General features: G+C 39.9%; 1 protein-coding gene across 2 annotated transcripts in view; it reads right to left on the bottom strand.

The window, feature by feature from the left end:
* The window catches only part of PCNX2 (pecanex 2), a 165,017-nt gene that overhangs the window by 70,000 nt on the left and 75,665 nt on the right, over nt 1-19,352 (bottom strand). The window contains exons 18-21 of one of the 2 annotated variants that reach the window (XM_087775005.1): nt 16,384-16,476; nt 15,722-15,872; nt 9,746-9,887; nt 4,868-5,045 (exon numbers count right to left, since the gene is read on the bottom strand). In XM_087775005.1, coding sequence (XP_087631131.1) covers nt 4,868-5,045; nt 9,746-9,887; nt 15,722-15,872; nt 16,384-16,476 — 564 coding nt within the window. The remainder of the gene's footprint in view (nt 1-4,867; nt 5,046-9,745; nt 9,888-15,721; nt 15,873-16,383; nt 16,477-19,352) is intronic. The other variant, XM_087775006.1, reaches the window with a different exon arrangement.

Below are 19,352 nucleotides of genomic sequence, written 5' to 3'. Positions count from 1 at the left end.
CGTCTCTATCAGTATGAAAGTGCATGATATAGTCCTCAGTGCATAGTGAGCCAGACTGAACCCAGGGAGCGGGTGTACATCTCCCTGCACCCCTGAGTGCCTTTGTCCCATTCTAAAGGAAAAAGACACAAAAGAGAGAAAATGCAATTTGGGAATAGTGTCAGGAATGAAGTCTAACAAAGAGGTCAGTGATGGAAGGCTGAATGAAAAAATCAATTAAACCATTTCTCCAATATTAAAAGGAAACATGAACTGCACAGTGCTCAAGAGAGTTAAGGAGTCTATGGAAAATACCACTGGGATTAACCTGTCAAATATCAGATGTAGCCTTGGGTATTTTACTCAACAGAAAGTGTCTTAACAGGGTTTATACGCTAGATATCAAAAGTTGAGGAAACAGCTGTGAGCCAAGAGGGTGCAGCTGATTAAGACATTGGATTTCAGTATGCACGAATGGCAAGAAATGGATTAAAATATGAATTAATGACTTAGTGCCAGAAGCTTTGAAGTGAAACATCAGATTTAGAGAAGGATGAAAAATCAAAAAGGGACAGGAAAAAGAGTAAGGCTTTTGACTTGTAAGTAGCACCTAAATCAATCAATGGGACATGCCAACCAAGAGTTTTATTGCCACAAAGGCAATAAAAAGATCCAATAGGTTAATTACTTGACTTCAACAAAGCACCAAGAAGGTCAATGCACTTGGCAGCACTTTCTCATAAAATGAAGGAAAATAAGATGACATGCATAATTTCTTTCCCGTCCAAGGGATTGTGGTGTAGATGTTGAAAGTTAAGCCTCATCAGCACAGGTCTGGCAGGTTGTTACAAACTGGCTATCTTAGCTGGAGTTACTTTGACATAAAGATCATCTTTCGTAACTGTGTGACATTGGATACTATGGCAGAAAGAAGTATGCAGAAAAAGAGAAACATTCTTATAAAAAAATAAAAAAAATGCAGATTCCTTATTAGCTGGAAAATGTATTCTGGGAAAGAAGAAAAAAATATCAGAGAGGGAAATTGTATTCTTAAGTGAGCTCAGCAGGGGTAAGAGTACTTAGGCAAATGAATTCAGTGTTAATGAAGGTAAATTTAACAAGCTCTGGTTCTTTGATTATTTTGCCTTATGCATGAAGACAAATTCAGAACCCTCAGAGGACTTGACTATAAGAAAATATAAGGCAATTTCATATTTTAGTATTGCTAATTAGTTCATCCACACACACAAATTAAGAGGCCATTAAACTGCCTGCCAGTAACATACAAGACACTGAAAGAGATAAGAAGTTGTAGTCCTATACATTAGGGGGTTAATAACAATGGGTCTTACCATTCCCATCAGAATCTACATAGTAGATGAGTGCGTAAGCTAGGGGTGGCTCTTTCTTTAGGGCTTAAAAGAAGCTACACAGATTTGGCAAAAATGCATATTCCAAAGCCAGGTATCACTTCTCAGTTGAAAGAGTTGCTGGTAAAAGAACTTTTTTTACCACATTCTGGCATACAGGAATTTCCAACATGCTGCTGGTTGCTCTCGATAGTGAACAGACTGGCAAAAAAAAGAAAAAAACACCAGTTTTTTTTTTTTTTGTGGTAGCCAAGAGTGTACTACAGCCAGAAGCATCCACATTCGCACTAGCAAGTTTTTTTTTTTTCTGTCTTTGCTCCTTCAGCTCAACATCAGCACCACTTGGGGTTCCAAAGCAGTTCAGGGAGACACTATGAGCCCTCTCCACCAGCAAGATTTAGAGGATGCCCATAGCTGAGCGCATTCCCTTTTTTTTTTTTTAATCGCACTGAAGAAAGATGGACTAGATGAGCTATGACATGCACTTAACCACCCACATGCTCTCCCTCTCTTGTATGTCTCACGTAAGTTGGGTTTTGCTCAGTTAAATATTATGTCAGTAGACATCAGAAGGGTGGAAGAAAGGTCCATCTTTTCATCATTCCCAAACAGTTTATTCTTTCCATACCGCTAAACTGCTTAATATTCCCACATTTTTTACCCTGTTACAGAAGAAGTCTTAGAGTTTTTCCTACTGTTAGGAGTCTAGGAAGAAATCTCCTAAATCCTGTTCTATATTTCACCTTTGCTGTGCCTATGAAGAATATATTATTTGCGGGTTTCCATTTTCAACGAACATGAACATTCTTATTAACCTTTGCACTGACACCATCTCCTAAAAAGTCCAGGGAGAACAACTGGCTCATTTGAAAAGTTTACACAGAGTCATGTAGACCAAGAAGACTGTCTTGATGATCCGGTTTGACTTCCTGTAAAGCATTACACCCACAATTTTTGAATGAGCAATCATATAATTTTAAAAGGCCACTCAACTCTGATTTAAAGAATATAGACAACGGGAGTTTTGGACAGAAGAATCCCAGGCTGTAGCCAAGGGGACAAACTGGGCTGGCTACATGGAAAGTCTTAGCATAAGAAAGATGGCTAAGTCCTGTTCCAGTTGAATTGAAAGCTGCAATCATTCTTAAAAATAAGAAAGCCTTTCCTAAATGTTTATCTTGGTCCCTTGCCATGGCAATTTGAAAGACAAAACAGCACACTCCGCATATACCTAATCAACTTTTATCATTGTTTTCACATTCCGCAACTTGTCAAAATGTAAACAGCTAATGATTCTTAAAAATGAATTGAATTAACCGTGTTGCATTAATAAGTCCTACAATGTTAAAAAGACAAAAAAATCCAAGTTGATTAAAAAAATCCTCAGGAATAGAACTGAATAGACTCTCTTGTTCTCTGTGTTACCCCAGTGTGGGTGGCTTGGCTATTTGCAAACAGAGATAAAAACCTGTAAGCAGCTATTTGGACTTCCATGCCTCAACTTGTTCAGGGAGCAATATGCTCATTTGAAGCTTCTGATTTGACTAAATTACATTAAATCAACAGCACAATGGAGAAAATGAGGGAAGCACAATCAGTGAGATATTCAGAAATATTCTACCCGGCATTATTAGCAAAGTTTTATTCAACATAATCTGCTTCAAGAGTCACTAGTGGAGTTGTGAATGTCTGTTGAATTTAGATGCCTTCTTCCCCAGTGCCTGGCAGAAGAAAATAAATGCTTACTACCACAGTGCTTTGAGAGCATGCAAATATTTTTTGTGGGGTAACCATGCTTAAAAATTACCATCACTATGACTAAGGCACAGCACTTCTAGTGTTCCCTAATGCAGATGGTGGTAAGTTGACACTTTCAATACGTAAGCAGAAATTAGCCATGACTAAGTTCTGCAAGGCCAGAGGTGATGGTAATAGAAACTATTTCATTTTTGTTTTTCTTTTTACAAATAGCTGCAAACATAAAAATGACTGAACTACAGATGGACAGAATCTGTGAAGACCCATAAAGCTTTTAGGAACAGAGGTGGATGCAGCTTGCTTAGGGCCTACAACATGGAATAAACACACATCATCCACGGAGTCTTTATCCTCAAGTGACCATATCCTTTACTGAAGTTCCACAATATTGAGCTAATAAAAGCTCAGACCTTAATCAGGGTAAAGAAAACGTATGCCCTTTATGATTCGAAATTAATAGCACTTTAATTGCTATCATCTGCAATGCTATTTTTCAGATTGGCTTTAATGATCATTGTGTAACTGTGCATGTGCTTTTGTAATATAAATAACTCAACCATTTAATTTCAATTTTTTAAAATGGAACAAGGATAAGTCCCCTTGATGAACTAATGACCTGCAAAATTTCAGATATTATCAGATATAAAGAAGATGGCAGATCAATGTTAAAACTACATTTTCAAAACATGTCTGTAGTACAAGCTTTCAGCCTAGTAGAGTAGTAGTTATTTTAGCAAATATCTCTGCTTAATTTGGTATGCATCCTTCATTATCTCATTCGAATTGCTATCACTGGTCTTTCTACTGTAAATAGTAGCTTCAAACTACCCAAGCAACTCCCAAAAAACAACATTGAAAAGCCTTTACGTCTCTCTCTTCCAAAACCATGCAATAATCCACACCAGTATTTTGTGATACACTCAAAAGGTCAACATTTTCAGAAGAATTAATGAATAGTGAGACTTGCAATTCTGGGGTGCTAATTTTCTGATCCTGTAAAGAGGTTTTTGGAGAATGAGTTTTAGGACTAAATAAGCCATTATCCAGACATGGGATGTCCACTGATGCACATCACTGACAATCTTCTCTGGAGATAGAAATGCACCCCTTACTTTAGCGAGCATAGTAATGCAACAAATACTGAAAACTGCCACAATCCCAAATGTTTTTCTAAAGTAAATTCAAGTAGAGCACACTCCAAGAGTTAACAATGAAAAAGAGAGGAAGGAGCTCTGAGGTTAAGGTTAAGGGCAGCACCACAAGGATAACAGACTGAAAACAGGAAAAGAAAAATGTTAAGGCTGACATTAGGAAAACATTTATTATCATGAGGATGATTAGATAATGGAATAATTTCCCAAAGGAAGTTGTTGAGTCAAACACTACAGGCATTCAAAGGAAACCTAGATAAAAACACCAGGCGATTGATCTGGAGGGCAGCCCTGCACTAATGACCCAAGAGGCTCCTTCAAACTCATTGAGGATTCTCCTCTTGAAAACAACAATTCGGAACTTTCTGTAGCAACATGTGCACAAAAAATAAAGGCAAAACATTGCACAAAACCCGATGGCATTTAACTGGAATCTTGTTTTCAGCTTAGAGATTTTTTTCCTCTGTAGTACCAATAATCTGTGTCTATATATGCATTCATTACTTCCAGAAAATCCTACCACATATTGACCAGCACAGTGACACTGAGAAGATAAATAAAGCTATGAAATATATTTTCCAAAGAAATGACAGGAGCTATAAAACTTGCCTTATGAAACACGATGGACATCATGAAGAAATCCAGCAAGAAATTTTCTGAAATGTCTCTGTAGTCAAATCGGAAGAAGATTACAGTAAAGCTCAAAGTAACAAACTGATTAATAGGATTACAGAATGAGGAGCGGAGGAGTTTCATCCCAGCAACTGTTATCAGAATAATATCACAGCTGTAAGAAAGGCAGAGAGAAAAACCTAATCAAGTCAAAGTCATAAAGCATTAAGTTATGAAGCTCTTAAATACAAACAGCTGTACCAGATATATTTTAGATGGCTATGTATATCTAAATATACATATCTTATTGATTTCTGATATTAATCCTATGTTCTTTTAATAATCGCATTTATTGGACCCATGTGCAACTTCATATTTTTCCCTTATCATTATCACACACTTGTAATCTGTAATAAAGAAAGAACTCTGTACAAAAAACAGTAGTATTGACTATTAAAAAACAAGAATCTAGAAAGGATATTTTTATATAGCTCTTAAAATAAAATTTCCGTTTTGGAAATATCCTGGCACTTCCATTAATACATTACTGTATTTGAAAAAAACATCTTGAACCCACTCCAGTTTTTTTATTACTATAAATTTCACTTGATGACAGAGTTTATAATTATTCTCCTAATTTCATTACACACAATGCCAAAATTCTGGATAGAAACGCCCATAGATGTGAAATGTTTGAAGTTCTTATCATTGTTCTTGATCGGAAGGTCGTCTATTCTATACAGTAATTACTTCATCAGATTAAAAGAAACTGTGTGTTGCATCTATGTTTTGTAAAATGCATACAGTCTGTATTTTATTCTCCCTTATTATATTCCAGAGAGTGAAATTAAGCTGAGAGCTCTAAATAGTAAGTAACCACACAGAAAATCAAGAAGTCCAATCTTTGAGAATTAAAGTGCTTGCTGCTGTATCTCCAAAAAGATAATGTTCCTCTTTTAACTCCCCAGAAAACTACACAGTTTTCTGTGTAAGAAAAGAAAATATAATTATATGAGAAGAAAAGATGGAGGTAATGTGTTGGCATCCCTTGAAGTTAAAAAAACACTCCAGTCTGTGGATATATATCTGAACTTAAGAGACTTGAGGTTGTTCGCATTTTGAAGTTTGTTTTGGTTTTGGTTTTTTAAGATACTTTACAGAATTAGAAAGATGGTTTTGCTTGGACAGCAATTTTGATCTCTTGATAACACAGCCTATTCTGGGGGTTAGATCCTAGAAAGGTCACAGACACGTTAATTTTTAGATCACTTGAGTAGATGGGCACTCCCGTGATACGCAACACAGTACTGGGCTCCAGATCATGAACAGTTGCATGGTTCTGTATTTTATCCAACAACCACTAAAAAACACAGGAACAAGGTCATGAGTAGGAACTGGAACACGATTCCCCACCCTATAAGAACTTCCTTACCCCCAAAGCAGGAGGAATCAAGAGCAAACCTCCCATAGCCTCTACTTTCCTGGTAAATGTTGAACAGTTGGACCCTTGTTAAATGAAATGGGCAACACCACCTTCTCCATCAAGGATTTTAAAAAGAAGGAAATCAAAGCAGTATTTTGTGAACTCAATCCTGATCACATACTGGGGATGCTGCAAAAAACAGCTCTCAGCTCAAAACCTTTGGGTTTCTGGGTTCTAGTCAGGATAAGGTAAGAGACAAGTGATTTATTCTGAAAGCTCTGGGCATGTTCAGAAGTATATCTCAAGCCTCCTAATGAACCATCAAGTCAAAATCAGGAGTATTTAGTGATACTAGGTACTCTCAGGGTTTTCTGGCAGTTAAACAAGTATATTTGGGTTGCAGTTTTGCACATTGATGCCCAAGAACCATACTGGATCTATTCCTGAAAAGACAACCCAAACCTAATAGACATGTACAAGTAACTCCCTATTAATTGAGAGCCAGGTGATTTCTCTTAAGTAAATTAACTTAAGCACATTAACTTTTTGGGAGATGCATTGCTTTTTTGATGCTAGTCAAAATAGATTGGGACTTCAATGCATAACGAGCGACTCAAAGCAGGCTGGGTATTTGCAGAATGCATGGAAGGTTCTCCTCCACCCTGCTGCAAACAAGGAGAATACCTGCTGCCGTGACTGACACTTGACAGGCCAGAAAGCTCTAAACAGGTTTTCATCATTCTAGCAAGGCTCATAAGTCTGTGCATTTCCAGGTTGATTTTATTTTATGTGGCATTTATTCATTATTGTGTAACTTCCGTAATGCAGACGCAACTTTATTTGAGTGCAGGTCATTCTAAAGGATCACCAGGACATCACTGTTGGAATGAAATGCCAAGCTGACCTTATTTCTCACCTTGTCAAAGCTGTTCTTTTCAATTTGCCCCAGATTTCTGAATGGAAAGCCTAGCGACTAAGCTAGACAGATTCTGAAGCCACTAGAAGCCATCCCAGTGTGTCCTGTATAAGCCAGTTGGATCTCTCATTCTTCAGAAAGAAGAAAATTCTTGCAACATGGAAGAATTTTCACATGGAAAACTTACAGATCATAAAGCAAAAGGAAGACTTTTTCCTCACTGGATCTGTTAACGTGCGGAAAATTTCACAAAAAAATGACTTTTTATACAACAATGCTCTCAGGGGTAACAGAAAATAATTCGCTCATTATCCCTCTTCTTTAAAGATATTGCCACACAAGATGCTTTTCCTGGGGCCTTAACTCCCAGCAGAGAGAAAGCAAGAAAGAGGGAGAAGGGGGGCTTATTTCTGAAGCCTCTGTGGCAGGTAACACGGGCAGGCTTTTCAGCTTGTCAGCATGGGTCCCATTAATAACCAGCACATCAGGGTCTGGAAAGCTCAAGCTAACTCCTGACTGTGAAGGAGCTATTCTGCCTGCTCAAGAAGCAAACCACTTCAGTCCTTTAAATTACAAAGCAAGATGAAGCTTCTTTAAAAAATACATTCAAATTAAGAAAAGCTCCAAAATCAAATCATGCAAAACATACCACCTCAGACACTTTCAGACACAAAGCAGGAGAGTGACGCCTTCCCTTCTCTAAGATACGATGTGGTCTGATCCTTGGGCAGTAAATAACTAAGGGATGTCCCAACAACATAAAAGGGGTATTTATGTATTAAAGTAGAGAAAGTACAACCCTCAGTAACACGGTATATGGAAGGAGCAAGGAGAATCCAGGATCCCTCACGGGCTTACAGAGTTGAGGAGAAAGAGGTAGGATCTGAGGACGAATGTTTTGCATGTGGTATTTACATGGTAGCTGTAGGGGAAGCATATTAAAGAGGAGTGCCAGAGAAGAAGGGATACTGGGGTTGTTGTGGATAGACCTCCATTACAACAAAAAGGAGAAAAACACGGGTTTTAAATCCAAGGTGATCACACAGACACAAGGGGGATGAGGAAGGAAAGGACTGTCATGGCCAAACAATCAGAGGCAGACAAATGTAATTACGTTCTTTAATCTCAGGATTTCTGGGGGACTGACTCACTACTTCTGAACACTTGAGGGAGGTGATACTTTAAAGTGCAACCTAGCTTGGAGGAATGACTATGTAAAAATAGCACCTTCCTAACCCTACATATTTGCTCCGTGCATGTATTCAGTCACGTCTGCTAACTAGCAACAAATGACATTTTGATTACTTTTTAGTTCTCCCAGCCTTGCAGAACCGAACAGAGGGATGAGTGTGAACTCAGTTTCACCTAAACTCCTGAAGCACCTTGGCCTTAGCATCTCCCAAGTGCCTGGGGGAAAAAAAAGGTCAATGGGGAACTACACAGGCTCTCTGAGTGACTGGTGAGAGTCTCTCTGGAAAAGTAGTTGTCTGGGAGGAATATGCAGAAAATTTGACTAACGCCCTAGTCCTACTTTCAGCCCCTAAAAGCAGGGGCCACATTTTCCTTATAGTTGTGTAGTTCCTAAAGCTGTGCTGCTCTTCAAGAGATAAGAATAATTAAAACAACATGCAATTTTTACATCAAAGTTCTTTTATCTAATATTTAAAGTTAAGAATCTAAATTATTATTAATACTGAGGAACCCCCCCACCTCCAGCAGTTTTTCCTGCTACTGGAACCTTCCTTCCTGAACACAGGCTGTTTCTTTGTTTTTATCATCTGCATCACTGTCATTCTGATAAAAAGACTGCAGAAACTCTGCTCGCTGGGGATGCTGCAGTCACTAAGCCTGCTGAATATCTGCAGTAGGCAAGTCACTGACCAAAATATTTACCGTAAAAGGCTGTCTGCAAGGATCATACTGTGAGACCATGGATCAGCATCACCAGTTCTGCTTAACATCAGAGACATCAGACTTTGGAAAAACTTGTATCCCCACCTTTCTCAAACCACCCTTAATGCAGGACTACCCACCATTCTACACTATTGAATATTTTATTCAGTCTTGCCTTAAAAGACTTGTGTGGTGAAGCTTCTCATAACTCCTTTGGGAGAATACACCGTAGTCTTAAAAATCCTCAGTTAGGAAATGTTTCCCGATATCCAGCCTAGATTTCTCATTTTCATCTGATTAATTCTAGTTACCCCACTGTGTTTATGCCCATCAAACACCTGCAGCCTGGTATAGCATGTCTTGCTTTTAATTGACATTTAGACATGCCATATATATCTATATATAGCTCTTTAATCTTTTAATTTCTCTCTCTCTCACTGGAGTCATGTCTTAGCATGTGCTAAGCTAGTTTTGCTTTTTTCTTTCAGCAAAGCTGATAGTTATTTTATACTGAACTAATAATGCAGGAAAGCAAACTGTGACAAGCAAATAGACTTATTTAAGAAACAAATTTCATTTCTCAATCTTCAGTCTAAAACCAAATATTCTACTAATCACATGCTTTGAGTTATAATCTACTTACTGTGTACCAAGCTTCTTGTATTTACTAATTGAGAAAGCATCAATGGTGAGGGCATTCAGTATTATAGCTGGATACAAAATGTATTTTTCAAAGCACTGAAGCCACACATAGAGCCTTTCAAACCACATCAAATGAGCAGCATCTGAAATAGAAACCCAGATAACAGATCGTTTCATCAAATTATCAGCATTTTTTGCACTGCAATAGCATAGAAGAAATGAGTTAGCTCACATTAATAAATGTAATCAACCAATTTATGAAACAACAGAATTCATAATTCTTTTGCAAAAGAGAAATAATTTTGTTCTCTGAATTTAGAGAGTATCTGTTCTGCCGCTTATAACCGCACTCATAAGAAATGCTCAAAAACTTTAAGAGATGGCACATGCTATTTGGTAGTCTCTACATAATCCAATTATCAGTCACTATATTAAATAGCAGTTTTAGTGATGTAATGACTCCAGAGAGGCCCTCTCCAGCTCTGGTACTGACCTGGTGGATGACCTAGGGAACCTCATTTGAACTCCGTGCCTCTCCCTCCCCATCTTGTAGTGGCAAAACACTGTTCATTAGACTGCAAAGTATTATTGACCTCATTGATAAATGAAATATCCTTTGAAATCTAAAGACTGAAGAATTAACAGGAGCTAGAAACTGTCACAGATGTTTCTCAAAACACTTAAACAGCCATTGTAAAAAGTACCTGCCAGGACCACATCATTCACCAGTAAAGAATATCTTTTTTTTGCAGCAGACTTTTCTAACAACATCACAGTGCTTAATGTGAGTATTAAGAAGAACTGAGTGCTCTGTGCAATTCAACTGCCATGAGAACTTAGGTGAACTGAGTTCAGAAATACTTGCGTACAGACAAAAATAATGTCTTTATTCTGAACTGAGCTCAGCTAGACAAGGTTATTGGAAAACCAGTGAATGCAAAAAGGCAGAACTTGGTATTGACTCAAATAACAATGCCAGCTACTGAATCTCCAATACTCTTCCCTGCAGAAATGAAAATAATTATGTATACACATCCCACACTCCCACACATACCTTTCCAATGACAGGCAAAGACGACATGCCAAATCAATAGATTTGTATGTTCTACAGGCACAGTTGTATATTGTATAGGCTCAAAGAGAAATATCTAAAAGCAATCCTTCCAAATTACCTTTAAGTCATGCTTTGGCAGTATCTTAAACTAAGACAATGCTCTTGCAAAAATCTGCCTTCAGAAAATACAATCAACTTCTGTTTCTTGTTATAACGCAAAAATATTTCCTCCTCTTATTACCTAAAGGCCACCTCCTAGAAGTTCATACACGCAGCGAAATGTCCATTTTGGAACCTAGCTGTTATTCGCCGTTCCTCTCTCCTCCCCCTGAGCTACAAATTGCTCTCAGAGCTCCACTCAAGAACTTCATCCAGCTGCCCAAAGCTGAGCTCTGTTTAAGAACTCAAGCTTGAATAAAGAGATATGCATATCAAGTAGACTAAAAAGAAGGTAGCTGCAGGAGCAGAGAGAAATGCGTGCAGACAATGCAGACAGAACAAAAAGAGCTCATGTTCAGAGGGGGCCCAGGGAAACACGTGGATGATTTGAAAATGGCTTACATGAATCTGTGCAGTATAAAAGCAGTGGTGGGGAGGAAGGAGAAGAAAAAGAGTCTCTAGTGTTTCAGGATTTCTTTCTCACTCAGTACTGCACTACTTTCTACATATCTATTATACCATAAGCTCATACACCTTGACCTCAGCCTTTCTTCCTTCAGTCAGGCAAAACAATGACAATGAATGAATGAGTTATCTCATACGGGCATCATGAGAACTGGTCTGATTGATAATTGCTATTCTGTGGAAGGCCTGAAAGTTTGAACAGCTCATCCAGAGGCTATGAAACAAAGCCAGGAATAAACTTGTGGAATTGTCATTACCAGCTGCTCATCTAATTGCAAGAAATCATTCGTCTCCCCATAGCACTACACTTGTCAAAAATTAGGAAGCTGAATTAAATTCTATACAGTAAAAGCTCCTCACAGACATTTTGTGGTCGCCAACGTGGAGGGAAACATTGTCACGAAGGATGAGGAGAAGGCTGAGGTACTTAATGCCTTCTTTGCCTTGGTCTTTAATAGTCAGACTGGTCATCCTCAGGGTTTTCAGGCCCCTGAGCTGGGAGATGGAGATAGGATGCAGAGTGAAGCCCCAGTTGTCAAAGAGGTGGCAGTCACTGACCTGCTCCTCCACCTGGATGCTCACAAGTCCATGGGGCCAGACAGGATCCACCTGAGGATACTGAGGGAGCTGGCAGAGGAGCTGGCCAAGCCACTCTCCATCATTTATCAGCAGCCCTGGTCAACCGGGGAGGTCCCAGATGACAGGAAATTAGCAAATGTGATGCCCCTCTACAAGAATGGTCAGAAGGAGGATCCGGGGAACTACGGGCCTGTCAGTCTGACCTCGGTGCCGGGAACAGTCATGGAGCAGATCATCTTGAGTGCCATTACGCAGCACATGTGGGACAACCGGGGGATCAGGCTCAGCCAGCACAGGTTTATGAAAGGCAGGTCCTGCTTCACTAACCTGGTCTCCTTCTATGACAAGGTGACCCGCTTAGTGGATGAGGGGAAGGCTGTGGATGTTGTCTACTTGGACTTTAGTAAGGCCTTTGACACTGTCTCCCACAGCATTCTCCTGGAGAAGCTGGCTGCTCACGGCTTGGATAAGCACACTCTGCGCTGCATTAAAAACTGGCTGGACGGCCGAGCCCAGAGAGTGGTGGTGAATGGAGTCAAAGCCAGTTGGCGGCCGGTCACGAGTGGTGTTCCCCAGGGCTCGGTGTTGGGGCCAGTCCTGTTCAACATCTTCATTGATGATCTGGATGAGGGGATCGAGTGCACCCTCAGTAAGTTTGCAGATGACACCAAGTTGGGTGGAAGTGTCGATCTGCTGGAGGGTAGGAAGGCCCTGCAGAGGGATCTGGACAGGCTGGATCGTTGGGCCAGGGCCAACTGTTTGAGGTTCAACAAGGCTAAGTGCCAGGTCCCGCACTTGAGTCACAACAACCCCATGCAACACTACAGGCTCGGGGAGGAGTGGCTGGAGAGCTGCCTGGCAGAAAAGTACTTGGGGGTGTTGGTTGACAGCCGCCTGAACATGAGCCAGCAGTGTGCTCAGGTAGCCCAGAAGACCAACAGCATCCTGGCTTGTATCAGAAATAGCGTAACCAGCAGGACCAGGGAGGCGACAGTGCCCCTGTACTCAGCACTGGCAAGGCTTCAGTTCGAGTACAGTTTTGGGCCCCTCACTACAAGAAGGACATCAAGGTGCTGGAGTGTGTCCAGAGAAGGGCAACAAAGCTGGTGAAGGGTCTAGAGCACAAGTCTTACAAGGAGCAGCTGAGGGAGCTGGGGTTGTTTAGTCTGGAGAAGACAAGGCTGAGGGGAGACCTTATCACTCTCTACAACTACCTGAAAGGAGGCTGTAGCGAGGTGGGGGTCGGTCTCTTCTCCCACGTAACAAGCGATAGAATGAGAGGAAACGGCCTCAAGCTGCGCCAGGGGAAGTTTAGGTTGGATATGAGGAAAAACTTCCTCACCAAAAGGGTAGTCAGGCATTGGAACAGGCTGCCCAGGGAAGTGGTTGAGTCTCCATCCCTGGAGGTATTTAAAAGACGTGTAGACATGGTGCTTGGGGACATGGTTTAGTGGTGGACTTGGCAGCAATAGGTTAACGGTTGGACTCGATGATCTTAAGGGTCTTTTCCAACCTTGACAATTCTATGATTCTATGATTCTATCTTGTTTTGTGTACTTGTCCTTTCATTATCCACAACTGACAACTACAGGATACTGTCCTTTTCCAAGCTTCTCTTGTTATACAAACAGGGAACCTTTAAGTTCAGCTCCTACATTTTTCTCACAGGGTAAAAGAAAGAAGACAGCCTGTCAGACATATCTATCAAAGGGACTACACAACCTTTTCCTCAGCCTGTCTCATCTCAGAACATGATAAAAAGCCTCTGCAGCAGTCTAACAGACTGAAATATATATATATTTTTTTTTTTACTCTTGTTTTCTAACACGCACCACCACATACATTGCAATAATACTTAAGCCCCAAAGTGCGGAAATGGACCACATATAAAATGAGGACTGCAAAAGAAGGAAAAAAAGCCTGTTGCCCGCAGCGGGTAGCATGGGAAATGCAACTGATCTCAAAGCAGAAGGAAACCCATCTGTGGAGATCAGTCTCTACCCTCAACCTTTTCAAAAGCTGAGTCATTGCATTTAGGAAAACAATGTTTCCTGACAAATGAAGACAGACTTAATCAGGACAAGAGAAAGAAATCCTACAGCAGTCTTTTATGATTAAGTGATGTAACAAACAATAAAACTTGGGTATTCATCAGAATTACTGATTGTCAGGGAGAGGAAGCCCTGAACAATGTTTTCAGTTGGGCACGATCCTTAATAAGATTTTTATTTCTACTATACTTTCCTTGGCGTATTGCAGCAAAAGTTAAAAGGCAACCTTCAATCAAGTCTCTTGGGTACTTTTTTTCATACCCAAGTGGAAAAGCGTGGAAAGTAATCGTTTTGAAAGACATGATTTTTTTCAAAAAAAAGATTTAAATCCTTAATGCATGGTTTTGCAGAGAGTGATCTGAACTCTTTTGTTGTCTAGTTGAAGAACAGACTAAAGTCCCTCAGCAGACTGTGTTCTGACAACACTGTCTTCAAACACCTCAGGAACATATATTGAGAATGATTAAGGCACAAGATCCATCAAGAAATGACAAGCAAGCTTTTGGCTGGTAGCAAAGGCAAGATGAGAGCTGGGGGGGGGGGGGGGGGGGGGCAGGGAAGCTGTGCTTCTCAAAGTACACTGTCTGCTTGCAGAAATAACTGTACTAGAACAGAAAATCAGACCTCAACATACTAAAATATTTACTGATACTCACATGTATCAGGGCACTACCCACTGAAGCCAGCGGACAGTAGCAAGAATGAGTCTTCAAGAAAATTTCACGGTTCCTTTCAATTTTAATGTTTCTCTAAAGTGTTATGATGGAAATTAGAACTCTAACTTGCACTACCCATGCTGTTCAAATGATATATAGTTATATGTCAGAAAGTACAAAAAATTCTCCTCAATTTCATCAATCATTTAAGTTTTTAAATTATATAAAATGCCAATGTATTAAGCATGAGCTATAACATACCAAGCAACGCAGCAAGTAACATTACTGTAATGTAAAAGCAAAAGGCAGCTCAGACGATGGGTCATGAAAGGCCACTTTGGGCCAGTAAGATGATTAAGGGACAGGAGCTTTTGACATCGGAGGAGAAGTTGAGAGAGCCAGGATTGCTTAGCCTTGAGAAGAAACGGCTCCAGGGGCATCTTATTAATGCCTGACTGGGGTCATTTTGTGGGTATAAATACCTGATGGGGAGGGTGAAGTTAATGGAGCCAGTTATCAGTAGTGCCCAGTGACAGGACAAAAGGAAATGAGCACAAACTGAAATTCCATTTCAACATAAGAAAAAAAAAAAAACAACCAAAACAACCTTTCTTACTGTAAGGATGATTGAATGCTAGAACAGGTTGTCCAGAAAGGTTGAGGAGTCTCCATGCTTGAAGATATTAAAAGCTGGACACAGCCCTGAGCAACCTGCTCTAGCTGACCCTGCTCTGACCAGGGCATTGGACTAGACAATCTCCAGAGGTGCCTGCCCAGCCTCAGCCCTTCTGTGCAGTGCTCTCAGGAGACAAATTCTACAGGTTCACAGACATGCTGGTGATTCGGGGGGGGAGGGAAATGGAAAAGATGGGCTATGCATGCTATTCAAAAGAGGGAAATGCAAAGCATGATTTATTCTCCCTGCTCTGTTCCTTCTGGATTCTTTTTTTTTTTAAACCAAGACAAGCTGCAAGTCATTGCATCCATTGTTTAGAAAAGATTTTATTACAAACCTCTCACTTCCCGTTGCTGGTGCTCTTTGCTTTTAAGTATGGGGTGGGAGATCCACAGCCAGGGGTGATGCTTGCGAAGCTGAGGAAGTACGTAATGTGTTACAAATCCCACAGTCCAAGCTAAAGCAAACAGGACAATGCTGAGAAATGGCTGGGCCAAAAGAGAAAAATGATACATGGTTATAATTTGCAAACATTTTTATATAAAACTTTTTTAACAGTTTTTAAGAGTTCCTATAACTGTATTTTTGTGCAATTAGTTTTTATTCCTATGTTCAAACTCTCTGACTCCACAGGTGGATATAGATTTTTAAATATGTATTTTGCACACAAAATGAACCAATTTTTTTCCTCCCTAATTGGAGGAAAAAAGGCAAGTGATCAGGCTTACTCATTCTGTCCCCCAGGTTCCACATCATAAAAGAGCTGTGAATATGCAGAGGTTTAAGGAAAGAGATGTCAAATAAGTAACACTAAAAGTAATACAAATATCCACAAACTAACTGCCTTGCACATAAAAAAAATGTTACCATGAAAAGTAAATACATTTTCACTAAGTTCTTTTCTCACAATCTCTATTCTTTCCAGTGAAAGCACCCTGTGGTTTTACATAAAAGAGATAATACCTTGGGGGGGGGGGGGGAAGAAGGACAGATACACACCCTTAATGATAGAAACACAGTACTGGCACTGACAGCAAATGACAGAACAGCAGCCGCTGTGCAGACAATGAGATCCGATTTCAAGATTTCTTTCTGTGAAAATAATTATTTTATACAAAATTAGCAAGCCAATACTATTTTGACCAAAGTAAATGAGTCCATTCTCAATTACTCGCAGTCTGCATTGTGATAAGGCTAATCAGCACTCCCTGATACAAAAGTATTTTCTCCACTCTGCTTTGGGAAATTATTTCTTCACACTTTAGGTCTGTCAAACTAATCACATTTGAATTCATCATGCCTAATTTTAAATTATATTTTTAAATAACATAGTTTTAAGATTGGAGAAATGAAAGTAATACATTTTCATACCGAGTCTGATTCTGTTTAAGGAATATAACTCTTTTATATTATGACTTTTTTATTTTTGGGAATCAAAATTCTGGTTCCATTTGCAAGCATTAAGGTTTCTTCAGATTCACTTTCTCTTGCATTACTGAAATGACTCATGCTTTTCTGTAATGTCTTCAGAGACACGAAGTTAATATATTTATTATGTTCTAAAGTGACACGTCCCATTCTCTGATTTTCTGCATTGGAAGCCAAATTTCAGCATGATTTTATGGATTACAGACAAGGCCTTTTTCTAGTGCCACTGAATGATAATGAAAGGACACGTCTGACTTTACATAAAGATCTGTAACTAGGGTAGGATTAATTTTGTTTCTAAAGATTGGAAAACATCACTGTCTTTCCAGCCTGTTTTTCTTGTGATTAAAATGTCATTCTCAGTAAACAAATAAACAAGATAGCTTGTGAGCTGTGCGATCTTCTGAATTGAACCTCAGAGGCCACCCAAACGTCTTTGTGAGTAAATGAAAATCTTGCCTTAGATTTATGAGAGGGGCATTTAAGTTCAGCGCTCAATACCACTGCTAAGTTATCAAATGAGTAACTGTTTGTAGCTCTTGGTTTAGAAACTGACTTATTCTTCAAATTCAAAGACATCTAGAAACAACATACAAAATGCAACACTTTTGTTAGTATTAGAAGCTCATCCAATTTCCTCGTGCTGCAATATAGGTAGTCTTCATGTATCTCATCAGAGAAAAAGAAAGAAAACTAAAATAATGATGGGATAGCAAACCTATGAAATAAGGGAGATAAAAAGAAAGCAAGCAGAACAAGTGAACAACAGAAGGGTTGCGAATTACAAGGGAAGCTGGTAGCAACAACTATATTTAGGCTGCCTCTCACTCCCTGTTATAAAAGATGCTTCTTAGTAAAAGGTCAGAAGCATCAGCACTTCCACTTACTGCAGCAGGCCTTTGAAATTCAGCAGGACTAAAAAGCCTTCAGGCTCAAAAAGTACTTTTGCTTTGTCCCAGGAAACTCCAATCCGGTTTAGCTGAATTCTCAAGCGATCGCCACTATCCTTCCCTTTCCCAGGCTGCTTAGGAGCACGCACCTCCAAAAGAACAGCCCTCCCTCCCCTCTGAGAGCTGTGCCCTCTCCAGACAGCCCGGTACTCTGCATGGTCTATAGGTGGGAAGGTGTAGGAGCAGAGTTAGGTCTTCCTAACTCTTCACAACCATCTTTTGAAAACATAATACTGCTGGCCTTGTTCCTTGCTTCTTGGCTGTGGCGTGCAACAGGAGAACCACAGCGTGAGGGTCCTCACAGGAAAGGCCTTCTCTTCTCTGAACAAATCTTTAATCCCTGCCTGTCCCCACAGGTCCTCTCCATTCGGTTCAGACCTTCTCTCACTAGCAAGTTGTGTATCCATCTTTAACTCAAATGTTTTTAGTATGCGGACCAGTACTGAAAAACCATGGTCAAAGCCCTAATAAAGATGGATAAGGGAACTATTACCAATGCATGTAATAGAAAGAATTTTTTTTAGCCTTTCCAATTTTTTTTAAAGATGTTGCATACAAAATCTACGTAAAGTAACAGTATTTAGCTTGTAAAATTCAGCATCTGAGAAAGTTAAGCAGTGCCAAATTCATATGGTATTATTTCAGCCCTTTTGTGAACACATATTATGAAAAGTCTTGATCAAGTATCATTTTCTGCACAGCTGAATCCAACTACTCAATAATCTGAAACAAGTTTGTAAGAACAACAAACATACTCCAATCATATTTTCAAGCACTTCTGTACCACCAGAAAGGATTACTATTAAAGTGACTTATTTCTCTCACAATCTGAAGAAGCTGCCATTTTAAGAATGACATCAAATATTAAGAATTTAGCTGTAAAATCAGCAGAGGTGATAATAATGGACATTCTGGGGAGAGGTGGCATCCTAACTTTCCATTCAGTGCCAGCTCACCAAAGAGAATCTTTTTAAAAGGTTACATTCCAAAGAAAACGTATTACACAAGTTATATTGCACAGGACTGGTATTTCCCATCTTTCCCATCTTTGAGTTTGCAAGTGTTCTTTTTAGGGTGCTCTCACTGCTTCTGAAACATTAACAATCCCATACACGAACAGGCCTATGTTTTTAAAGCAAAGATTATTATTCAGGTATTTAAACCCAAATCTGACAATTGCATTCCAACTCTGGCAACATCTAAAGTGTTTAAAGTATCATCTTATATGCCCAGGCTTGCCCTTTTGCCCTTGCACAAAAACGCTTCAAAACGTAAATGTACTGCTCAGCTGCTGACTTTCACAGAGGTCCCCACGGGAGCTCCTTCTTGATGTGGCAGACACTTTCAAACTTCTCACAAAATTCAGGGTTTTTTTCCTTCTAAAACAAGGCTGAGCAGTAGTTGCTTTTGTTTCACATCATGGCATAGTGGTCAGGGCCCCCCAGGAAGGGGCTGACCCTGGGCAGTCATCTCTGACCGAGGGGGATTCCGAGCTACCTTCCAGGAAAAAAACCTTGGGCTTCCACCTACAGGCTGCTGCGGGTGGATCTGCAGCTTCCACCCTTCCTGCTGAAGGCAGCTAGCTCCTGC

The sequence above is a fragment of the Nipponia nippon genome, unplaced genomic scaffold, assembly GCF_047370975.1.
Source record: "Nipponia nippon isolate SJK-2023a ecotype South Korea unplaced genomic scaffold, ASM4737097v1 scaffold_4, whole genome shotgun sequence".
NCBI classification, from domain to species: Eukaryota; Metazoa; Chordata; class Aves; order Pelecaniformes; family Threskiornithidae; genus Nipponia; species Nipponia nippon.
This window is presented reverse-complemented; position numbering and strand designations above follow the sequence as displayed.